A 26,058-nucleotide genomic window follows, 5' to 3' on the forward strand; every position below is an offset into this window, starting at 1 on the left:
ATGTGCTCGTATGTGGGCTTTGAGAGTTTACTCGAAGTTGAGAGATATGTACGCTTGAATTGTGATTGTAAAGTTCTCCAAAACGATATCATTTGTAAGTTAGTTATTACCGATGACGTCATCCTTTACTTTATCTATCCAATCAGACAGAAGATATTATGACATCATTGTTTAATAATATATATGTGAAGTAATAGTTTGAACAATAAAGGCCAGAAAGGATTTAGTGGAGAAAATGTAACATTCCTGTTTGGAGTGGTAACAGACGAATACAAAATCTATGTCTGTTGAGCTATTCCTGTGTGCTTATGATCCGTTACGAGTGGAACTTGATGTAGTGTGTAATTAACTGAACAATCCTGCCTGTCTGTCTGTCTGTCTGTCTGTCTGTCAGTCAGTCTGTGGATGGATCGATGGATGGATGGATGAAAACACTTGGCAAACGCTCTCCTATATAGTTATTCTCTTTCCCACAACTAAATTGCAAAGTTGATATCATGTGGTGATACTACAGACAGACAGACAGACAGACAGGCATGCAGGCACATACATACATACATACATACATACATACATACATACATACATACATACATACATAAATACATACATACATAAATACATACATACATACTTCCCCTTAGGTCTTTTTGCTCTGCAAGCTGTTAAATATAACATAAAAATTCATTTTCTTCTGAAATCGACGTTTATTTACTTATAAACAGATAACTCATAACTGCACTCGAACTTCAGAGATTAAGCATTATTGCTAGCTTTACTAGACTAGGACCTATTTACAATAGCAAATTGTATTCACTGAAGTACAAAGTACTTGGATTTGTATTTGTACATAAACGTGTTTATACAAAATCGCGATTTTATTGAATAGGTCAACAAACATAGAGAAGACTTCATCTTCAATGATTGCATTGGATAACAATAATCTTTCATCAATATGTGATTAGCATTTTCAAGACTAGGTTGGTTAACACAAATTGTAATTGTAAGTCACTGAATTAAAAAAAAAAACATGTTATGATATTACCCTTGTAGTTGAGCCTTCGGTTTTCTAAGATAGTCACAAATTAAAACTATAGTCGCAACTTGTTGATAAAACAGTGACAAGCTATTGAATGGACGGTAGTTTAATCTCTTCTCTTCGTGGTCTGAGGTTTAATTATAGTTTAAGTCGGGAGGCGTCTCTGAAAACTAGTTTATTTAGAGGTTCATGAACTTGAGGAGCTGCTTTAGGACTTCCAATGTTTAAAGTATGTGGGTGATTAGAATCATACAACAGAGGAACCACTATCACCCACATTGAAGAATAATATATTTAGTTTGCACCTATCTTAGTAAACCGAAGGCTGGATTACCAGAGTCGTACCATGTGCACAGTCCAATAAAGTTAAAAACAGCCGACATTTGTTTATCCTCTTTATGAAGAACTCAGAGAAAAGTATATTCCCACAATGTATATAGACAAGTCATTATCTGATTATTTATTTTTGAGGTTTATGAACAATCAAAATCCTACTGTTTTAAGAAACTGTGCAATATATTTATTTTACGCTTTTGACAAAAGAACACTATTTTTACAAGACGTTGAGTAAGAACAAAAAAATGTTTTCAATTGCTAAATTGTTCGTATTATATTCTTTGAATCTCCCATATTACGTTTTGTATTATATATTAGCTGTACCTTTGACCTTAGACGTGATCTTGATTTCTCTTTTTTCGAGACTGTACAGTGGGTCAGTGGCCAAAGTACTCATTGATTAATAAACATTATTATCATTACTATTATATAAAAAACAGCCGACATTTTGGGAATAACCCTTTCAAGGGCTGAAGGCTCACTCTTAGACTACTGAAACCTAGTTTCAACTACAGAATTATTTCAATGTGCTCTCATAAAAATATGACTGTATGCTAGCTTTGTTCATCTGATTTTAATTTCTGTATAACAGTAACACTGCTGCAATTTATATTCCGTCTCTGAAATTTCTTTCTCATGAAAAATAAGTGTACATAAATGTATACACACGTGCTGTACTTGTCACAATAACCCGTTTAATACTACGAAATTGCACCACACACGTGCACCAATGGATTAAATCTGGAATTTACTATAGAAGCATAAATCTATCATTTCCATTCCACTGGTATGTAGTCATTTCCTCACAGTCTATATAATACATATTAAAGTATATTTGTAAACAATCTTGCCATATGCACATATAGCTTTGCACTTAGATAAACGTCCACAGTTTAAAAATCTACAATTAAGAATTTGTAAAAATACATACGAATTCTTTGTATGTATTTTCAATACTAAATCTAGATTATGATAAGTTGTACTTTACGAAATAATCAGTAATAAGCATCGGATTATTTTAAATCCCAGTGTATAAGAAAATACATTTCGCGTAAAAAATGATGATTTATATAACATCATTTCCAAAACATCATTGAACGGCGTCGTATATGTGCAATGTATATGTAACATTGAAAATATGATTTGTTATCAAATCATTGCAATACTTTACATTCTCATTGCCTTAGTTCTCCCGTTATATTAGGTGGTGTATAATAGTTCATCTACTTGACACCCTTTGCTGCCAATTCATCTCTGACTCTTTTGAGATATGACGGATCAGGGTAACCATACCTGTCAATAACAGACAACAAGTCATTTAGTGTCAATACTTCAATGCCAATGGTGGCGAAGGAATGCCAAATTGACATCATAGAAAAACTCAAGAGATTGCATTAATATGTGGTACTTGATACATTTACACAATATACGTTTCACACATGAGTATTTACAAATCTTTGCAATTGATAAACACAAGGGTTTGCCCTCTACTCGTTACTCTGAAAACTATATAGCGAAATAGTTTTGGGAGATTATCCTTTAAAACAGAAATTAATACTAAGAGTAACCGTGTTGTGTTTTAGTAAAGTTAAGCAAACAATAACAGATGTTTGTGTTCAAATTGGAAGATGGTGTAAATGTTGGAATTAAAATAATACATACTTTGTTGGGCCACCATGAACACTCGTCTTGTGATGTACGTCGTTCCAGACAACACAGTCCGTCTGTCCTGTTGTATGTGACGTGCCGATTGTGAATAATAATCCCAGCTTAAAAGCTCTGTCCAGCAATGCCAATATTTCCCTTCCGTCCATAGTATCTGGTAGATAGGCGGTTCTCGAGGTTCCGACGTACCTTTGACCAGGATTTTGATGACCACTCTTTGAAAATAAAATAAAATAAAATGAAATAAAATGAAATAAAATATAAGTAGAATTATACTTAACTTTACATTATTGAATATATTTACTGGGAATCGTACAGCAGCAACCCCCCCCCCCAAAAAAAAAAAATAAATAAAAAAAAATAAAAAATAAAAATAAAAATAAAATAAAAATAAAAATAAAATAAAATAAATAAATAAACAAAAATTCGTGACTTTTTCGCGCAACATTTCTCCTTTCCACCAGATTACTGCTGCATTTGAATCGAATACAGAAGGAATTTTGATATTTTAAATTCAAGTATCCAAACATTAGGTCGTTTTCCTTTTACATAATCCGAATGTTTTCTTAGTTCAACATCATGTCGTCAACTTTTCACAACCACTTGCTCACGACACAAAATTACAATACTTAGCAAAACACAACAGTTCTTGTACATGACGATGTCACTATGAGGAAAAATATCTACAAAAATAAAACACTAATCATTCTGGTTTTGGGATAATTAGTTAATCATAGACAATTATCGCTCGCATACCTCTTGCTTTCCATCAGGGAAATAATAAGTTATTGTAATCGTTCCATATGACTCGTAACCAGGTAGAGATATATATCGGTCTATCCTGTGTCTCATGTCACCATCTGGTTGATTCCCTTTCACGAGCAGAACGACCTTCTGGCATGCCGGACACTTTGAATTGCTTGTGAAATGCGTACACGAACAAGTGTCGCAGATTAAGTAATCACAGCAGTTTAGTTTTCTCAGGAGAACGTCATCATTGGCACAAATGTTACAGTCGCCGTACCCATGATGTTGTGATATAGATATTATCTTCGACATGACATCTGAAGATGCACTGGGGATAGGGCTTGCATATGTCGACTTGGATTTCCCCGTAAATGTGGTTTGCGATGGTGAAACTGACGTCTGGTATCTTGTCAGGTTGTATTGAGTCGTATCAGTTGGTATGGTTGATGTCTGCAAACCTCGGACATATGACGATGATGTCGAAGTTCCGAGATGATCTCTGCTAGCCTGTGATGTTGCTGAGTAGTTGTGACTCCATCCTGTTGGTGTTTGCTTGCCGTAGGCCCGGGTCATATTTTGGGTAAAGAATTCAACAATGAATGCGCGAACAGTGTCCCGTTCAATGTTGACAAAACGTATTTCACGTGGGTATATATTAGTATGGGGAGAGCTGGTCAGCGAGAACTGCATGAGAGCCTTGTACATTGCGTGTGCACATTTCTCCTTAGGCATACCATGTAACCCTGCAACCAATCGTAAAATAATTGACAAATAGCAGATGAAAGCAAATAAGAACATACCATATTGATAAAATAGTGGTGGATCTGTCGATTCGGAAATAAATTTTGAAATTTAAAACTAGTTTTTTGTAATCTAATTGGTATTGACCAGAAATACATGAAATACGTTAATATTACCTATCACATGCTTAATATATACCTTAAGAAGTATTTAAGATCATTGATGTCTTAAAGTACAGTGCAATTTAAATTCGTTTATTCAGACTTTGTTTATCATTTTTCCAATATTTAAGCATGCACATTGGAGAGGTACACTGTCTGATCATGATTTAAGATATGAATATGTATCATTCTGAAATTCAGCTTCTAATTCCCTTATTGTGCCATATAAATGGAAATGATTGATCACATCACATTGAAAGCAATATGAAATCCGAGAATATAACATTTAAAGCGAGCAATTGCTAGGTTTTTACACATGTGATTAAACGGATACTAACCACAGTTTTTTCCCCCCTCAAATTAAAGTAATCTATAAAGGACAGACTCAAATCAATACTTTCCAGGGTATACTATATCTTACTAAAAAAAATTACATACCTGAACTAATTGCTGGTATTGAAATACTCCTTGCTTTCAGTTCTTTAGCTTCTACCAGCACGCTAAAAATAGTGTTGGTCAATAATTCTACACTTTTCTTCCCATGTGTAGTCCAGGTAGGACCGAAAGCATGAATAATATGCTTGCAAGGAAGGATACCAGACGCAGTGGTTGCAACTTCTGAAACTTTTAGAGGTCTCCATCGCCGTACGATATCTCTCGATTCTATCTGTATGCTCATACCACCAGCCTTCAGAATAGCCCCAGCAACCCCACCTCCATGCTCAAGATACTCATTAGCAGCATTAGCAATAACATCTGCACGTTCCTTAGTGATGTCACCTCGTTTTATAACCACCTTGAGACCCTCATTAGTTGTAAATTCGTATTCCTGATTATCTAAATGTTGCTGTAACTCTTGGCCTACATTTGATCGAGTTTCATGGGTGTTGTCAACTTGTCTTGATTTATGGAGAAGCGGGTGGTGACTGGTAGGATTTCCAGTGACATATTGAGCATTGTCTCCTGGCAGGCTTGTAGAATGTGTGTTAGTTGTTAGTGACATTGCTGATGTCGATACTAGGTGCTGATCGGAATCATATGTGGACTCAAGATAACGTTCTCTAGAACTCGAGGCTCGATGACTTGCTTGTTTAGTTGAAGTCGGTGTAAGAATTTGACTTGAAGCTGATGTCGATTGAGGAGAAAGTCGCAGTACGTTTGTGGTATCGATGTCAGCAAGATGAGTGGAAGATGCCATGTGCTGATTCACCTCTGTACTCAATGGCTTATACATCCTGGATGTTAAGTCGCTGACAGCCTGTGAAGTTGAAGTTGATGGATAATGCTGACCAAAGTCCGAAGAAGTCGAGTGCCGCCGCGATAGTTTCTCTTGCGCCAATTTCTTCTCAGCAGCAGCAGCAGCAGCAGCAACAAGTTGTATTTCTGTAATTCTTCTCGCAACTTCTTTATTCATATACGACAATAATTCCTTCTTCACAGACCTCACATGTTCCTTATCGCCATACAAAAACAATTTAAAATTGTCAATGTCTAAATAAATCTTGATATAGACTTTGGGCTGCTCATTGCTGACAGATTTGATTATGTGCCTGAATGCTTCTATGGTTATTACTTCCAAGTCTGTTACATCAATAACATCGACAGTCTGAACAAGTTCGTTGTAGAGAATATTCAGCTTCTCTTTAGCCTCCCTTGGATTACTGTAATCGAGCATTACTGCATCTGGCTTAATGACACACCTGGTAGAGCTTGTTTTGATTATTTCTACCCAGTTATTTCTTTCTATTCTTTTGATGTCGTTTGACCTCGTTTTCATAAGATGTGTAAAAATGCCGTCATCTATTTCTAACTCTTCCTGTATATCATTTACACTTTTCATGGACGGCTTTCCCGATGCATCTGATGCACTGGCTACATCATCTCCTGTATAATGGGGATTTGTTTGGACTTCGCCATCAGATGTCTCAGTTGTCATGTTGTTGTAAACTTTATCCTTATTCAGGGAAGATTCTTTTTCAGAACAGTCAGTTTGTGTTGATTTATTAAATACTGCAACAGTTGGGTGATCATCCACGGATTTGTTGCTCGGACTCGGGTCTGTAAGAGGAGGAATCTGATTTTTCTCCGTCGCTTTCTCCTCCTTGTCTTCCTTAGTTCCACTCGGGATATTTTCATAGCTATTTTCATCTTCGTCTATCTTACTGTTAGGAGGATCTTTTTCACGCAGGTCTTCAGTTTTCCTTTGTTTCTCACGAGTTGCTTCAGAAGTAGTTAACGGCATACTCATTTCAGCAGTGCTACTTACTGTAGGAACACTAGTTCGACCATTTCCCATTGGTTCATCTATATAAGTCTTTTTAATTGAAGCCTCTAAATTCTCGATTTCGCCAAAACGTCCAGAAAAATGTGGTAGGTGGTCAGCTGGTATGCCAGCTTCCTTGGCCAAGTCACTTATACCTGATGGATCTGCATTCAACCATTCCTCACCCGTAGCTGATGCATAAGTGAAAATCTAAAAGTTCAAAGTAAATAAGTATATCTGAATTCTTACATGGTTTAATAGAGTAACGGTTTTGTTTTAAAAAAAGAATAATCTAGTTCACCGAAATTGTAATGTTAATTTCGATGGCCGATTTATAATACGATATTGTTTATACCATTATTGGCATTTAATCCTTCTAAGTTCTATCCTGACATTTTCTAAATACTAAATTTGGGTTTATTGCTGTATAAATTCCCTTCAACTAAACCTTAGTCACCTTTCAATTATGATGACCCAGTCAATTATGATGACCCAGTCACCCCAGCAAGATGCTGTGCTGACGAGGGCAGCGACACCACTGCCTTTGAACTAAATGGACAACATGAATCAGACAATACTTTAAGCTCGAAGTGCATCGCATTTATTGCGACAAGAAGAGCTTTAAAGTTTGCTTTTCTGTTCCTTTCTGGTGGTGTTGTCCGATATTTTAAAATGAAAAGTTATGATAATATGTTTGACTTTATCTAACGACTGGTTTTCGTTTGTAAATAGTCTCGAAAAAGGTGTGTAATCAGACACTTGAGTGGTGACAATTTGATCTTTGACCTTGAGGATGAAGGTCATGGTCAAAGATCAAGGTATAAAAAGAAAGCTTACTTCTGTTAATATGGGTGTCGACACTGGAACTGAGTCTCTGTGAATTCAACTTCTTGAGTTTCGGTAGAAAGACAAATTTTGGCTGTATGACCTTGAGTATTTTAATGGTGTCGGTATGTATAAAGCTTTTGGTAATATGGAGCAAAATGTGTTTATCACGAACTTGGCCGCCATTTTGTCATAAATGGGCAAGGTCGCGAATTAAGTGGTGTACATGTACATATACATATGTCTCAGATAGTGGGTTTCCTTTGTGTCAAGCCTGGTTGAAGTACATGTAGGTTGGTGCATGTCAAACAAATGGGCGTGCATGGACCGACGCATGGACGCACGGATGGCTGGGCGAAAATGTAATAGCTCGCTCTGGGTGTCGCCATTTGGGGGCTAAAAAATAGTTTCAGATCATACAAAGTTACATGGGCTTTAAGTTGAAATTAATGCTTATAATTAACACCATAAATATGATCAAATTTAGTGCTGAACGAGTATACTCCAGGCTGTATTTTACCTGAGAACACGGTTTAGTCGTTATACGTTGTGTTCGGGATTTCCAAGTGAGTTTCTTCCGACTGAGAAAGGCATCCGCATCTGTGAAGAATATAGTAGGAGCAAAGTTAGTATAACAAAATGAAGAGGAAGGATCAACAATATTAGGCGGGGCGGAACGACAGAGAATTTGAGGAGAAGGGAATCATTGTGACTTTTTTGCAATTTTCACCAACTTTTTAAACTTTCCGATTTTAAGAGCACTATAGTGTTGAAATTGTGTATTGTTGTTAGTTCTTAAATAAAAGGCTGGTGACTCCAATCAATTAGAATAACGACGACCATGCATTTGAAAGATAAGGACAAAATACTAAGAAAGTTATCCAAGAAAGGTGTACTCTGTACAAGAGAGTAGTGTTAAACAAACGCTAACCTGTTTTCGTACTATATAAAGCAATCACTCCATATTCTTTGTACTCTGTGAATATCTTAATTGGACCAGTCCCTTTCATTTTTAAATAGTCTTTAATATCTTTCAAAGTAGTCCCTGCAGGAAAGCCTTTAACCCAAACAAGATTCTGTAATATTGTGACATCTCCTGCAAAATGAGAATACACAGACTGTAACCCAATGGTGAACAAATATAACATATCTGCAATCCAATTTTTCATATATCTTGGTCTATCATTATGGAATCTGTGAAAGTATTACTCATTATAATCTTGCTGTTAAAACGATATAAACGCAATGTTTGGCCAGAACATATTAGATACACATAATTATATTACTAAAGCTACCCAGGCTAAAACTTAAAGTGCGACGAAAACGCCAAATAGTTTAGATCAATCCAGTTAGGCTACAGAAATACTAAATACTGAATAATTACAAATACAGACCGTAATAACAATACTAGACACTGACCTATATCTTGATCTCCCGTCATGATTTCTGTTAGTGTCTGTATTGTGGTTTTCTCTATGTTTGATATATCATGTACACTTCCATCGATCGTCAAATCACCAGATTCAGTTCGTTTCACTTCCACTTTGTATCTGCCTGCGATGTCTTTGAACATCTTATAAATACACATAATCCATTCTTCAACTGTAACACTAACTGACGTAAAGACCTGAAGTGCAAAAGTGGAGTAACACTAATATCATACGCATAATTCAAATAGACTATATGATAGTACTGTATCTGAAATACAATAATCGTGACATTAGTCTTGATGTATGCCATTGACGTCACATCTCACAGTTGGAAAATATTTTAGTTGAAATGGCAACCTGCATGCATATGGTCGTTGAATGAGAGTCTGACAACTTCATGTTCTGAAGATGTTTAAGTGACAAAATCAGACTATCTCTCAACTTATCCTTACTTATTGATATAATTGAATCTCAAATGCAAAATACTTACTTTACTGCATGGCCCCGTTTTCAGGTTATGTTTTTTCAAACCATTACAAAGGAATGAAGTAGCCGCTATAGAAAATAAAGAGATTGAGGTATAGTTACATTCATTGATAACTATGTAATTATTATACGAATTTTACAGAGATTTATCTATATTATACCCACACTTCATTTCTGCTATATACGTTCATCATTGGAGGTTATCATCAAAGATGATGTGGTAGACAACAAGGAAGTGAAAATTGACAGGTCCTCCAATAAAACTGTATTGTCAATCGGCTGGGACTAAGAATGCATGAAACCCATTGTAACCCCCCACACACATCCATATACATACATACATACATACATACATACATACATACATACATACATACATACATACATACATACATACACACACAATACATCTTGCTCCCTTCTGCTTATTTCCCGTATATCCCTCTGTTGGTGAAACATGGAAGAGTACGTATATGTCTCTACTTTTGCTGGTTAGTTATGGGAAATCGTACATACCTTTCCCGTCATTGAATCGAACAATTGCAAAAGTCTTCGGAGGTTTTTCTTGAATTTTCAACTTCACTTTAAAAGGCTCAGCTGTTTGCTCTTTGACGTATTGTTTCAGTGTCTTCTTGTCTACGTATGATGAGCCCCCGTATATGTAGCATGTACGAGTCAAGTCCATCTTACGAAGTTCTTTTCTGCTAACTCAAGAAAACAAAACAAAATAAAAATCGAAATTAAAACGAGAATAATTATGATAAATATTTGGAAACCCGTCATAAAATTGTGGCCTATAGGGTTTGATTGATTTGTGATGATTGATATGCATTATTTGAAAGTTGAGTTGATTTTACATATGCATGGTATTATTTCGTCGCTTAACAACAACTGCAGTGTTTATGTCTAGTAATATAAGCTTTGTTATTGGAGAGATCGTTCAATTTATACCCGACGACCAATCATATTTGACGTACTAAATGGTAGGCTCTGTAATAGATATGAGAAATAATGGTTTAGTGTACATCAAATGTTTTTTTTTAGGAATGCAATCATTCGGTACAGTTCATTGTAAACACAGGGTTCAGGATATCGTAATGGCTTACAGTGATAGTAGGCTTCTGGCAAAAGGTGATTGATTGAACTATATACCTCTACATTTAACTAGGGCACTGTTGTCTGTAGTGAGGTACAATGGTCACCGTTTCGTGACCCAGATTACTAATATCTGCTTGTTATTAAAGCCTACTTTATTTAATTACTAGTCTAGTTGGTCTATCCTTCGTTATTGCAGTAAATCTAGATCTTAGCCAATCTGTCGCCTTTTATGAATCACATACATATAAACTAGACCAACTTCATACAGCTAAAATGATGTTGGTCTGGTGTATCACTCGTATAACATGACATTTACAGCTAAAATGATGTTGGTCTGGTGTATCACTCATATAACATGATATTTACAGCTAAAATGATGTTGGTCTGGTGTGTCACTCATATAACATGACATTTACAGCTAAAATGATGTTGGTCTGGTGTGTCACTCATGTAACATGACATTTACAGCTAAGATGATGTTGGTCTGGTGTATCACTCATGTAGCATGACATTTACAGTTAAAATGATGTTGGTCTGGTGTATCACTCATGTAACATGACATTTACAGTTAAAATGATGTTGGTCTGGTGTATCACTCATATAACATGACATTTACAGTTAAAATGATGTTGGTCTGGTGTATCACTCATATAACATGACATTTACAGTTAAAATGATGTTGGTCTGGTGTATCACTCATGTAACATGACATTTACAGCTAAAATGATGTTGGTCTGGTGTATCACTCATGTAACATGACATTTACAGCTAAAATCATGTTGGTCTGGTGTATCACTCATATAACATGACATTTACAGTTAAAATGATGTTGGTCTGGTGTATCACTCATGTAGCATGACATTTACAGTTAAAATGATGTTGGTCTGGTGTATCACTCATGTAACATGACATTTACAGTTAAAATGATGTTGGTCTGGTGTATCACTCATATAACATGACATTTACAGTTAAAATGATGTTGGTCTGGTGTATCACTCATATAACATGACATTTACAGTTAAAATGATGTTGGTCTGGTGTATCACTCATGTAACATGACATTTACAGCTAAAATGATGTTGGTCTGGTGTATCACTCATGTAACATGACATTTACAGCTAAAATCATGTTGGTCTGGTGTATCACTCATATAACATGACATTTACAGTTAAAATGATGTTGGTCTGGTGTATCACTCATATAACATGACATTTACAGTTAAAATGATGTTGGTCTGGTGTATCACTCATATAACATGACATTTACAGCTAAAATGATGTTGGTCTGGTGTATCACTCATGTAACATGACATTTACAGTTAAAATCATGTTGGTCTGGTGTATCACTCATATAACATGACATTTACAGTTAAAATGATGTTGGTCTGGTGTATCACTCATATAACATGACATTTACAGTTAAAATGATGTTGGTCTGGTGTATCACTCATGTAACATGACATTTACAGTTAAAATGATGTTGGTCTGGTGTATCACTCATGTAGCATGCCATTTACAGTTAAAATGATGTTGGTCTGGTGTATCACTCATGTAACATGACATTTACAGCTAAAATGATGTTGGTCTGGTGTGACACTCATATAACATGACATTTACAGCTAAAATGATGTTGGTCTGGTGTATCCCTCATGTAACATGACATTATTTACATACGCTCAGACAATCTTTAATGCAACCCCCCCCCCCACACACACACACAATTACAACGTAGGTGCCGTGCCGCACAGTGGGATGTAGAAGTAATCAAGTTGATATATTGATTATCAGTTAGAATATAAACAACTGATCATGAAGGCATTAAAATCATCAAGTCTATGTGTAATCAGTGTTTTCATTAGAAGCTTGTTTTATACTGCAATGTGAAAGAATAGCAATGATTATCACATTTGAATGTCATTGGGCAAAGGATATCGATCCTGCTGTGTTTGTTGTGTCTTCGTTATTATTACTAGTCTTGACTTGAAGTGTGGCTATCTTTATGTCAAAAAGTCACGTAATGTCCCATGAGTGAAACACCAAACCAACATCATTTCAGCTGTAAGCCCAACTCTAATGCTACACATTTTTTATAAACTAATCAGGCCAGTAGTGATATATGGATTGGATATCCAGAGTGATGAACACTCTATGTCTATAGAATCATCACTTGATTCCTGATCATGTTTTGTCCATTCATACTTGGTGTCTCAGGGCACACTACAAAAATGGAATATATGAGGTTTGAGTAGCAATATTTGGTTATAAAAGCAAGCTATTAATTACCTTGCACACTAGCTACATTCAAATAATACTTTACCGAGGGAGGCGTTTAACTTTAACAGAGCTCGAGATAACAATGACATAAAACAACTCAAAGTTATAACTAAACAAATTAATTAAGCCAAATCAATTAGACGACATTCGTCATCAACTACAAGACAACTACATATCTATGTGGAATAATAATCTAAATTCAAAAAATAAATTTTGTATGTCACACGCATCACACTATTAAACAAATAAAGTGCTCGCCGTTGAGGGCAGGCTAAATAAGACTTCTGTTAACGTTACCGTTGATGACTTTTCTCATGCGACTTCGACACCGTGCTGTAATTCATGTCATACAAGAGCTGTCAATTCTGTAGCATTTACCTTATTACTGCTATAATTGTTCACTACACCGCCGTATCACTTCTGTTGCTGGGATTTGTACCTGAAGTACCATACACTTGTATTTTTACTGGTACGCCACGAAAACTATAAACAAAACAAGATTAGGTATGCACTCACAGCTCACTGTAGGCTATGGTATATGCAAATCAATTAACACAGGTCACTACATGAACGCTGTCGTTCTATTGGCTAGCTTCAAAATCGGTGCTTTCCCGATACAGTACCGACATGACGTTTCGGCGAAATAGGCTTCATTTCTCGGTATACGCGGTTGCCATATTGTTTTGTTTTAATACTAAATAGAAATAGGATCTACTTCTTGATATACACAAGGTAGCCATATTTAATCCATGTTTTGGAAGATGCGCGATGACTTTTTTCCTATAACATCTCAGTATTAAAATGCTATAGTGATGTCATTTGAAAAACAATCAGAACACTATACTCCGACTAAAGTCCAGAACAACACACGACAAAACGAAAGAACTTTAGCACTCGCCATAAAATACACTATTTGACTTTGAGGTGGCAGACTGTACATGCACATACAAACGCATGTCAAATCAACACAGTGATGTCGACTTAAATGACAAAATGTCGTTCCATGTTAATCTTAAACTGGAGTCTATATGACTTTGTTCAGCAAAGTTTTAGACATTCACCTACAATATGATTGCAATGTTAAAGTATATTTCTCAATTTAAATCCTTCATCAGATTTACTATTATATTCGTCGATATTAAAATACTGGTCAGTCGAATTGTATGATGTACGATTGGTGACAATGATGTTTAATAGTAAATGTTTTGATGAATAAATGTAACCAGGAAAGATAAATAAAACGCTGTTATAACATTGGTATGACGTCAGCAAGAAATAGACAAACAGTTCATAGTTTCTACACATGCAGGGAAAGGTCACCTTGCAAATAATCGTCTATTTAAAAAGGGCCACTAGTTTGATTCCGACCAAAGTCATCTTTTGTAGAAAGATTACGATGTAATAAGTATGGTTACTGTAACCGAGCACTGCAAGTATGTAATGAAATGATGGTCTTAGACTGGAGTCATAATTTACGGCGGGAGGGAGGGAGGGGGAATTGGATAGGGTGGCATGAAAAAGAAAAAAATTGAGGGTTCAAAGGGGGCATGACATTTCTGATGGTCTGAAAGGGGGGCACCGAAATTTTTTGCTCATAATTTGAACCAAATTAAACCTCAGGAGCGGTCGCTTACTGAGTAAATTAAAAATATTTCTCGCGGGTTCGCCGCATTGCCCTCTAAAACATATGTTCACTGATGTGTTGGGTGACAGCCATGCGAATGTATTTGTGTATGCCTCCTCTGTCTGTCTGTCTGTCTGTCTGTCTGTCTGTCTGTCTGTCTGTCTGTCTGTCTGTCTGTCTGTCTGTCTGTCTGTCTGTCTGTCTGTCTGTCTGTCTGTCTGTCTGTCTGTCTGTCTGTTTGTCTGTCTGTCTGTCTGTGCAATGAACATATATACATATTTTGCTCATGATTTGAACCAAATTAAACCCCAGGAGCCGTCGCTAACCGAGTAAAAATTTCTCTCGGCTTCTAAAAAACCTTCTTAGACCTATATTTAGTGATGGGTTTGGTACATGGTGACAGCCAAGCGAATGTGTTTGTGTATGTCTTCCTCTGTCTGTCTTTATATATATATATATATATATATATATATATATATATATATATATATATATATATATATATATATATATATATATATATATATATATATATATATATATATACATATATATATATATATATATATATATATATATATACATATATATATATATATATATATATATATATATATACTCTGTCTCTGTCTGTCTTCCTCTCTCTGTCTCTGTGTCTGTCTCTCTCGCTCTCGCTCTCCATGGAGACTTTTTTGAACATTCAAATTATAGGAGCAGTCTTTTACCTTGAACTTTGCAAAATTGTACACTTCATTTACCTACCATACATTTAATTATGATATGAGGCAATCAATAGCCAAGCAATTGTGTGTGTGTCAAAATATCTCTGAATAAGTTATAGTGTAGGTAATATAGCCATACAGTTGTGTAATAATGTATTGACTCGAGTAAAATTGAGGTATTGAAGACAATTTTCAAGTACTCTATGGCTTTCGATAATGTGTATAGTTTGAAATTTTATGCCATTAAATGGCCTTACTGTGGGAGGGGGAACCCCCTCCCACACCCTCTACACTAGCTATCATGGTGGATACTGTTTCTACCCAGAATCAAGATTGAATGATAAAAACCTGCTGACTAAGTATTTTAAAGTAGAGCCCAATGTGAGACCTTTTTCGTAAAGCCCACATATATTTGTAAAGAAATCTCTAATTGTTATGTATGGATGCTAAAGTTGATTTCTCTTGTGGTAGTGCACCATACTGTACAACTTTGAAGTGGGGAGGGGGTTACTGTATCGTTACACATTAAGATATGTGTAGCCGGGAAAGGGGGGGTGCGAAAAGTCTTGGAAAATTGTCGGGGGGGGGGGGGCATTAATTTTTTTGAGAGCGCGAAGGGAGGGGGGTTGCGAAATTTGTTTTGACCAAAATGATTTCTCCCCAGCCCCCCCCCCCCCTGCCGTAAAATCTGACTCCAGCCTTAGAGTTTTCAATCATATTTGTTTTCTTCAGTGACTGCCGATGTCGAAAACTGAGTAGTTTTCATAACATGTTTACACACGCCATAAACAAATCGATGGGCTTAAAGATTCTCGTTTTAATTTTTTCTATTTTCTATTTAATATTTTATTTTTCGCTTGATAAAGTGTGGGTAATGGATAATCCGTGAAGGTCATTCTGACTACGGCAAAGCATGACAGCAACCAATCAATTACCAAATGAACCAGGAGTCTTGAAAAATGCTACTTAAGTAAAGATGCTTCAGTAAGTGATATATGACTTGAATTAAAAAACAAATTGCCCTCAAAACTGTCCAGTTACAGTGGTTCCCCCTTTAAGGAACGTATTGTCTTTCGAAATTAGATATCTAAACTTATTTTATCAAAGTGCAAAACATTTAAAGTAAACATCAAAATTCAAAGACGAACGACAATACATCTTTATCAAATAAAAACGAAAACCATACGTACACAAATCAATTAATGCTCAGAAGTGAATATTTATTGAGACAGATATGATTCTAATACATTACAGTACGTTCTGTTATTCATCAACTTATATATCAAGCAATGCTAATATAGTATCCTAGGATTGTCGGAGAACTGCAGAGTCAGTCTCTGCAAATATTGACATCCAGTAATTCAACATTTACTTGAAAGTTATTCTTACAGAAAAAAAAGTTAACAAATTTAAAGGTTGTTATCGTCAGCCATTTTGTTCCAAAGTACTTTGCGTTTATATTGAGTCAACTTCAAATTAAACTTGCCATCCCTGTCAAAAGAGAAAAACAAAGAGAGAGAAATTTAAAACGGTGGTGAATAAAATAATACCATATGAATGACATTGAATGAATTAAGGGTTGTCATTACATATGTACCATTGTGTACTTTGATGTCCAGTTAAAAATAAAATCGATATTTCCAAAGGTGATCATGCAAATGAGCACACTGATGATTATGCAAATTAGTACACTCTTGGTAAGGCGCAAATGAGTACACTATAACAGAGCCCAACCACCTGACCTGGAGAAGCATATCGAAAATACGGTTTAAGAAAATAAGTTAAACTGTATGCCTTATTATCCATTATAAGGACGTTTGGTTTTGTCATAATTTCAAATAATATATTTTGGTAAACCCTGTGAGAACACGTGGTCTATAGTTGTTTTACCGCTTCAATATGTATAATACACCAAGAAGTTGAATTTGTTTTCACTTGAAGCAAACGATCCAACATTTCCTCGACCATGTGAAACGCTATCAAAAATTCTATTGGAAAGGTAACCTCGTGGAGCTCTTTGGTCCAGTTAATAAATGAAAATATACATTATGCAAAAAACTGAATAGACATTCATTGAAAAGCGCTACAAACATAGATTCGACAGATCAGTAATTGACTAATAATACCACGGTGTTATCTAGGGAAACTTTATGAAACTATTGCTAAAATGTCCATTGATTTCTAGGATGACGCAATATTTTACGAAAAATGAAGAATGATTTTGAATATCTATTTTGCCCCTAGATTTGGTTAGTAACATCAGTTGTATGCCATACATAACGCTATTCTGTATAGGTTGTATTGTCTGGTACATGGTATGCAACATATTTCCACAAAACGGTAGAACACAAATTAATAATGTACCATTTCAATACTTTTTTCTCCACATTTACATGTAACAGACAGCTGCATGATCTACACATTCAATAATTTCGGGACAACCAAAGATATAGAAACAAACCTGCTAGGGCAGCAACCAGTCCTGCATTGTAGTCGATGGCAACCTCGTTCTCATAGTAATTGGCGCGTTTGTCTGTATAGAGGTCATGTAAATCTCTAGGACCACCAACCAGAGCGCCATAGCAAGTATGAGGGTTAGGGGTTGGACTGACAAATGCATTTCCCCAGCCACAGGATGCAGGCGGTTCAGGACAGGAACTGAAAGAAAAAGAACGCGTCATAGCATATTTTGTTAGTAAAAGGTTGTTAATGTTTTTGTTAACCAACACGTTTTAACATCAGTAACAGCCGTCACCAACGCAAATTCACCAACACCATCGGTGACTTCATCATTGACTTCACATTTTATCATCATCATCATCATCATCATCATCATCATCATCATCATCATCATCATCATCATCATCATCATCATCATCATCATCATCACCACCACCAACAACAACACCATCGTCGTCGTCGTCGTAGTCGTCATTATCATAACACCTCAACCGTTTTCAGTTTCTCGTTATATCCCTAATATAGCGTGTGCAGTGTACTGTCACCAAATGTTAGTAATGAAGGGCGTAATTAAAATTAGTAGTCAAACTCTTCGTTTTATCGTCAAACTGAATGCTACTTTTATCCAATCAGTCAATCTTGTTGTCTTGTATCATCTCTTCGCCAACCATTCATGTATAACTCTTCATTGCATTCATAAAACTATAATTCAATATATCCTCCAATTTACCTTGATCTATGGTGAGGATGTGTTGGGTAGTTCTCACCGAACCCAATCAAGAAACTTCGGCCACTCTCTCCCAAAATGTAATGGATTTGACTTTGAGCAAATCGTCGATAGGCGGCAGGTCTTACTCCTTCCTCTGCAGCGGCAAGGGCTAACCATGAAGCACCAGCTGTACAAAATTACAAACAAAGTATATATTATACTATTTGCAATTAATCATGTATATGTCACACATGCCTTGAATTTGAGATATTATTAGATATAGATATTAAACTAGATATTATAAAGAAGATTTTGACTAGAATTTTCCATTTCTTTGCTTTTCTCCACTACTATTAACGACTTTATTATACTTCTATAATAATACATACATAAACCAGCGCAAGCACACGCGCGCACGCACACGCGCACACATTCATGCACATACGTAAGTACGCACACGCTCTCACCACACAAACACCAACGCAAACACACAGGTACACACACACACACACACACACATACATACATACATACATACATACATACATACATACATACATACATACATACATACATACATACAGACAGACAGACAGACAGACAGACAGACAGACAGACAGACAGACAGACAGACAGACAGACAGACATACCAGCGTAACGTAATGATCCCCACATATCTCTGAATACCAGTCCATTATCGGTATAGGGCATTTCACCACCAGGAAGCCACGCGTCAAGGAAAGACACAAAACTTTCATAGTATTTGCTATCTTTTGTGATCGAATATAGCAGCAGCTGTGAAGGAAATTATAAACAAATGAAAACGCGTACATTGATATCTATCCTGTATGATTGCATAATTAATGATTTTAAGTAACTAGGCTGTATCTTAAAAATGCAAGCTTCAAATTTCGTATAATATGGTACATATATCAACCATAATAATAATACGCACTTGTCTTATGAAGTTTGTTGCTACAATTTTTACCTTTAATGAGTATTTTGAATAATGAACGATATTCAATAATTAAGCAGTATCGCGCACGCTTCAAATTCCGTATAATTTGGCACATACATTAACCTAAGAAAGCACGCTTGTGCAAAAACAAAGCCTGATACCATATTTTTTTAGTTTAATGAGTTATTTGTATGATAATTAGTGATTCCCTTACGGGAGGCATTCAGTTTAAATCTGGTTGGGTTTGTATTGTTCTATGTAGGACCACAGTGGAAATAAGTTTGAAACTTTTCTATGTTATCCCAGGACAATAACGTTTATTTTGTCTGTTGTAGTTGTTTTCTGTATACTACACTTTGTTTTTTGTATTTTCTTGTGCTGAAATAAATCAAATCAAATCAAATCAAATCAAATCAAATCAAATCAAGGTCGGGCAGGAAAGTGTTTGCCTAATGAAGACATCGAGCAGTGTCGCAACTTACCGTACTATAATCGCAGACCATCTACACAGACTACAGGATACAATAAGGGTATGACAGAAATATGTTACTGTAATGAGGACCCTATTATGAAAATTGCTTCCCCAGCCTAGCCCATTTACCTGACAACCACTTCTGACATCAGCCCAACTAAATGAATATGGGCGTCCTTGCAGGTTGAATTCAACATAATGATCTTTAGCGTCTTGTAGGTATTGTTCTTCTCCTGTTGCCATATACAACCACACAGCCGCATAGCATAACTCATCACCAAAACCATTAGATCTGTGTAGACCGAGATGGGAAAATACATAACACACTATCTACCGTCACAGTATGTTCTTTATGACAGTTTATACATGTACAGGTAACAGAGTGTCTCAGTAAGCAACGTCAAACTACGTTAAGGGAGAAGGCATTTTCCCCTTATAACTCCATGACCTCTCTTTATCTGTTCGAGTGATATGGAATAGGAAATTTATATTCTTGCTAAAGTTAGGAAAAAACCTTGATGAGTGAGTGTTATCTGATATCGACGAGTGAGTGATGGTAGAATTGTCTTTGTAATTTACTATTCATATGTTCTGTTACAACTAAACGTAGCGTCACATTTATCTCTGCTCATAGCATTCGCTCAGGATTGGACCACGACGGTCCAACTGACACGCACGCACGCTCGCACAGACAGACAGACAGACACACACACACACAGACATACAGACCGACAGAAAGACAAACACACACACACACACACACACACACACACACACACACACACACACACACACACACACGTTCATGACATACGATGTTTTGTGATATATATTGTGATATATATTGGCAAGGAAATACGACGAGGTAACTTACCCGTAGTAGCCGTTATCTTCGTAGATAGCTCTATAGTTGTTGGCAAGAGCATACAATTGTCGTGCATGACTTAGCATTCTGTCAGCACAGGGATCTAAAGAAACCGATAACATTATATTAAACACAGTTTGATTGATACATTGATAATCTGATACATCATTTAGTTAACACATTTTACTCATATATTTTGTTGATTACTGTTGGAAGGTGACGTATCGTTTGAACTTTGGAATTTCATCACGTGATCACAGGTTTGCGTTATTGTTCCTGTTTTTTTTTTATACAATGGCGATGAATTATGATACATACATACATACATACATGCATGCATGCATGCACGCACGCACGCACGCACGCACGCACGCACGCACGCACGCACGCACAGACAGACAGACAGACAGACAGACAGACAGACATACATACATACATACATACATACATACATACATACATACATACATACAGACATACAGACAGACAGACAGACAGACAGACAGACAGACATTTGGATAGACAAGATCTTATTAATGGCTCATACACTCTTCTCTCAGTGCTATTGTAGCCGAGGCCAACGCTGCAGCCGTCAAAGCGGTCGGCTCTGATCCACGTTTTCCGAGTTGTTTGGTGATGGTATATGCTGGTCTTGCCATTGTCATGTCCTCAGGACGCCCCCAGTAGGCGTGGTCAGCTCCAGGGTTTCCAACCTACAGGTACACATTAAAGTGAATTATGCTCATTTTGATAAAATAAGTCTTTTATGGCGAAAGATTGGAAGTATTACAATTTTTTTCTAGCAGTGCGTATCAATAATGCTCAACTACAAGTGTGTTGTTGCTTTCAAAATCGACAGAATTTGGAGAAAACTTCAACAATGGGCACGAAGTCTCCCCACCTCCATGATGTTGCAAAACGTGATACATAGACAACTGTGTGGTTTGTTATAACAGTCAATATTGATGTATTCGATTGATGCAGTTACCATTTACAGCCACTGCCAATCATGTGGGAAGACGCCAATTCGAAGGTTTGCCACAATTATTTCACCACCAGATATCAGTGCACCCTTACTATTAAATGTGCAAAGTGTTGACTTGTTAGCTCACACCGCAACAATATAGAAATGTGGAGAGGTATATTTTTTCCAAAATTGCATGTATTGTACCAAATTACGTCATGTGAATATCATTCAGACTTGTGCACAAGAAAGTTCTTCACTTACTTGGTAGACAAATTCGTCTTCGTCGGTATGACACTTGATTAGATAATCGGTGCCCCACTTTATTGCAGTCAGGATGTCTTTATCCAAACCTTTGTCTTTATAAACATCCGGGTAAGTGATATATCCCCAAGACAAAATACTGGCGGCATATGCAATAGTCAAACTAAACTTGAGGTAGTCTCCCGCTGTAGAATAAATATGTCATGAAATTTTCCATCAATGGTGATCGTGCATGTAAACGTGGACTGTAGGTATATGTGCTACACACGCACACAGAATAATAATGATAATTATAACAACAACAACAACAACAACAACAACAACAACAACACAATATGCAACACAACACAACACAACACAACATAATATGCAACACAACACAACACAACACAACACAATATGCAACACAACACATCACAACATAACACAACACAACACAACAGAACACAACACAGTACACAACACATTACATCACAACACAACACAACACAACACAACACAACACAACACAACACAACACAGCACAATACAAATTAACACAACGACACAACACAACACAATACAACACAACACAGCACAACACAAAACAACAGCACAGCACAGCTCAACTCAACACAACACAACACAACACAACACAACACAGCACAGCACAGCACAACACATCAAAACACAACACAACTTGACACAACACGACACAACGCAACACAACTTGACACAACACAACTTAACACAACACAACACAACTTAACACAACACAACACAACACATCGCAGTGCACACATTCTTTCACAATGTTCCTGTCTACCCACCCCATACCCGCATGCTTGTCGAGTCTGTCTGTCTGTCTGTCTGTCTGTCTTGTCTGTCTGTCTGTCTGTCTGTCTGTCTGTCTGTCTGTCTGTCTGTCTGTCTGTCTGTCAGTATATTCTACCTTGCCTGTATGACCATCAAAGTCAGCATACTTTGATGCATTATTGTTAATTGCATTATTGTTAATTGCTGTCTGTCTGTCTGTCTGTCTGTCTGTCTGTCTGTCTGTCTGTCTGTCTGTCTGTCTGTCTGTCTGTCTGTCCGTCCGTCCGTCCGTCCGTCCGTCCGTCCGTCCGTCCGTCCGTCCGTCCGTCCGTCCGTCCGTCCGCCCGCCCGCCCGCCCGTCCGTCCGTCCGTCCGTCCGTCCGTCCGTCCGTCTGTCTGTCTGTGCAACGAACATAAATGCAGTCACCGTCAAGGTGTTACCTTGCCTGTTCATCATTCTGAATGTTTTGTATTTCAGTTATTCTGTTTGGTCAGCCATTTTGTTTCCCTAATCAATCTCGAGATCTATTGGTTTGTTACTTTATGCATAAAACACTGATTACACTAAACTACACTACACTACACTACACTACACTACACTACACTACACTATACCACAGTCAATAGTTCTCCCTCACACCACCACAATGTGTAGTTCTGCCATGTTAAAGCATTAAACCTGAATTCTACAGTTTCGATGATCGATCAAATGGGAATAATAGAGCCAGCAAATGTACACTTACCGTCGTAATATCCACCAGATAAATCTTTACCATCTGTTGATTTATCGTCAAGAGCCGAGCACTGTCTCCACGAAATGTTTCTTATCAAAGGTATGTCTCCTGAACGCTGAATCTCATAGAAGAGTATTGACAGCCGCATAGCCTCACCGTAATCGTAAGGAGCTAAAACAAAAAGGAAACGAAAGTTAATATACTCACACCTAATCTGTTAAGTGGATCTTTTGAAATCGGTTCTTCGCATCGTCGTGAAAACCCACAGGTCTCTTTGCAATGACCGTAATACTCATGCTCACGGGAATATAATTTTATAGTGTTCCAATGTACAATTCAATCCCTTTTCGAGAGGGATCAACAGCGATGATCTCCGAGACACTATATATACAAAAAAAGCGAAATGGGACAAGAAGGGGCAAAAGTTCTAATTTAAAAGGAGAAAAGAGAGAGAGAGAGAGAGAGAGAGAGAGAGAGAGAGAGAGAGAGAGAGAGAGAGAGAGAGAGAGAGAGAGAGAGAGAGAGAGAGAGAGAGAGAGAGAGAGAGAGAGAGAGAGAGAGAGAGAGAGAGAGAGAGAGAGAGAGAGAGAGAGAGAGAGAGAGAGAGAGAGAGACGATAAGTTGTCATACGTGCACTCATCATGCTTTCCGGCATTTCATATCTGAGGATAGGAGGAACTGCTTTCCTAACTTCGCAGTCGGATTCAAAGCTGATATCTTTCTTCATGTTTCCAATCATTAACATACGCAGTTCAGTTCCAGCAGGTAATTCAGCATTATATGGTCGGTTTCCCAAGATGTATTCGGTGTAGTTATCATTCACAGCTATTACCTCGGTGTCTAAAACCTGTCAGTAGAAATTATCACATAGTTCAAACCCTGACAAACAAACATAGACAGACAGACAGACAGACAGACAGACAGACAGACAGACAGACAGACAGACAGACAGACAGACAGACAGACAGACACAGGCACAGACAGAGAGAGACAGAGCGACAGATAGAGTGATAATAGTCAAGTTAGACTGTGGACTTCAATTATGTAAGAAACGTTTCTCATCTGTAACTTCTTCAATCATTCTCTGTCTGTCTGGCTGACTTGGCGTCTGGATCTGTCTGTCTGCCTGTCTGTCTGTCTGTCTGTCTGTCTGTCTGTCTCTCTCTCTCTCTCTCTCTCGCTCGCTCTCTCTGTTTGTTTAATTCAAATCTAAATACCCATTATCTTCGCATTTTCCATCATCTCTATGTCTCTCTGTTTGTTAATAATCACTGTGACAATATTTATTTCTTGATAATGCATGAATCAGCGTGAGAACGTATACTATACAGAAATGTATCAGTGTTAGACACTGAGTGAATCCAACTTACGAGAGAGAATTTGACTCTTGGTAAGATTCACTACACTCACGATTGGCGTTAAATCGGCTGGAATATTGTGATACAGAGCTCCGGACTCAAACGTGTTTCGTAATGTTAACCAGTTTGATATTACCCAGCTACCAAAACAGTTGCGCATTTCTACTTCGACCCCCCCTCCTTTGAAGTTATCTAGAAATCTATCTCAAATGATTTAATGATTTGTGGAACGGCGATATCTTTCCAGCATTAGAATTCATGTACGTTTTGTATAGTATTTCAAAACAACGAGAAACAACTAAAACCACATTCGTTCATATCTCAGATACAAATGCAATACAGTTTTAGAAAAAAATAAACGTACTTTTGTAAAATACACGCATGCTTTCATGTACGTTTTGACTCAAAAATATCTGTCAAACAAGAATTTGAACGTGGCTGTTCCAGTACTCAGTTACCACAGTACACAGTTGTGATATCCTACTCACATTCAGGTGTCTCACTGGTTGTGAAAAATTGACTTTGATCGTCCATCCGTCGGTCACATCCTCCAGCACCTTAATTTCAATCCAGCCTAAAAACTGCTCTTTCCAACGTATTGTCACCTCGACTGATTCTTCAAAACTCTGAGATTCAACTTTGCCAAAGACAAGGCAAATCGATATCAACGTTGGAAGCAACATTACGGCAGCCTACACTTCAGTGTCGAATCGCAAACTGAATATACAAATGCGTTGGATCGATGACGGTAAAATTGGGAAATGGAAATAATTGACTTGTTATCACTCTTTTTATTACACAAACTAATATTATTATCATTTAAGGATGGTATTCAATATCGTTATTGTTAATAATTTTATGAATTTTCATTTCATAGTTTATAATGAAACCCCGTTTTTCTATTAACATTGTCGTGAATGATAATATACAGAATCATTATATCGCAATTATTTTGCTCTTCAACTAATTAGTTTTCATTTCGTACACTTTTTTATTTCATTTTTATTTCATCGATAATTTCTTTCTATGATTAAAGTGGCCATGCGGATGACAAATGGGTTTATATTTT

The 26,058-nt window shown here is 36.8% G+C and overlaps 1 protein-coding gene across 1 annotated transcript; it reads right to left on the bottom strand.

Moving 5' to 3' along the window:
* Positions 1-16,767: 16,767 nt before the first annotated feature.
* LOC144437353 (endoglucanase A-like) lies at positions 16,768-25,692 on the bottom strand. Its single transcript, XM_078126277.1, has 11 exons — positions 25,478-25,692; positions 24,262-24,478; positions 23,641-23,802; positions 22,103-22,287; positions 21,422-21,587; positions 20,884-20,977; positions 20,139-20,301; positions 19,230-19,374; positions 18,601-18,766; positions 17,872-18,068; positions 16,768-16,901 (listed from the first exon to the last, which is right to left on the bottom strand). Exons 1-11 carry the CDS (start codon positions 25,670-25,672, stop codon positions 16,882-16,884), a joined length of 1,710 nt encoding a protein of 569 aa, XP_077982403.1. The 5' UTR covers positions 25,673-25,692; the 3' UTR covers positions 16,768-16,881.
* Positions 25,693-26,058: the final 366 nt, after the last annotated feature.

This window comes from Glandiceps talaboti, chromosome 7, assembly GCF_964340395.1.
Source record: "Glandiceps talaboti chromosome 7, keGlaTala1.1, whole genome shotgun sequence".
Taxonomy (NCBI): domain Eukaryota; kingdom Metazoa; phylum Hemichordata; class Enteropneusta; family Spengelidae; genus Glandiceps; species Glandiceps talaboti.

Coding starts and splice junctions, on each gene's coding strand:
- LOC144437353 (XM_078126277.1), bottom strand. CDS start 25,672: ATGTTGCTTCCAACGTTGATATCGATTTGCCTTGTCTTTGGCAAAGTT. Junction 21,588..22,102: donor AAGACGAATTTGTCTACCAA/GTAAGTGAAGAA, acceptor GTGTACCTGTAG/GTTGGAAACCCTGGAGCTGA. Junction 18,069..18,600: donor CATCCTCACCATAGATCAAG/GTAAATTGGAGG, acceptor TTTTTCTTTCAG/TTCCTGTCCTGAACCGCCTG.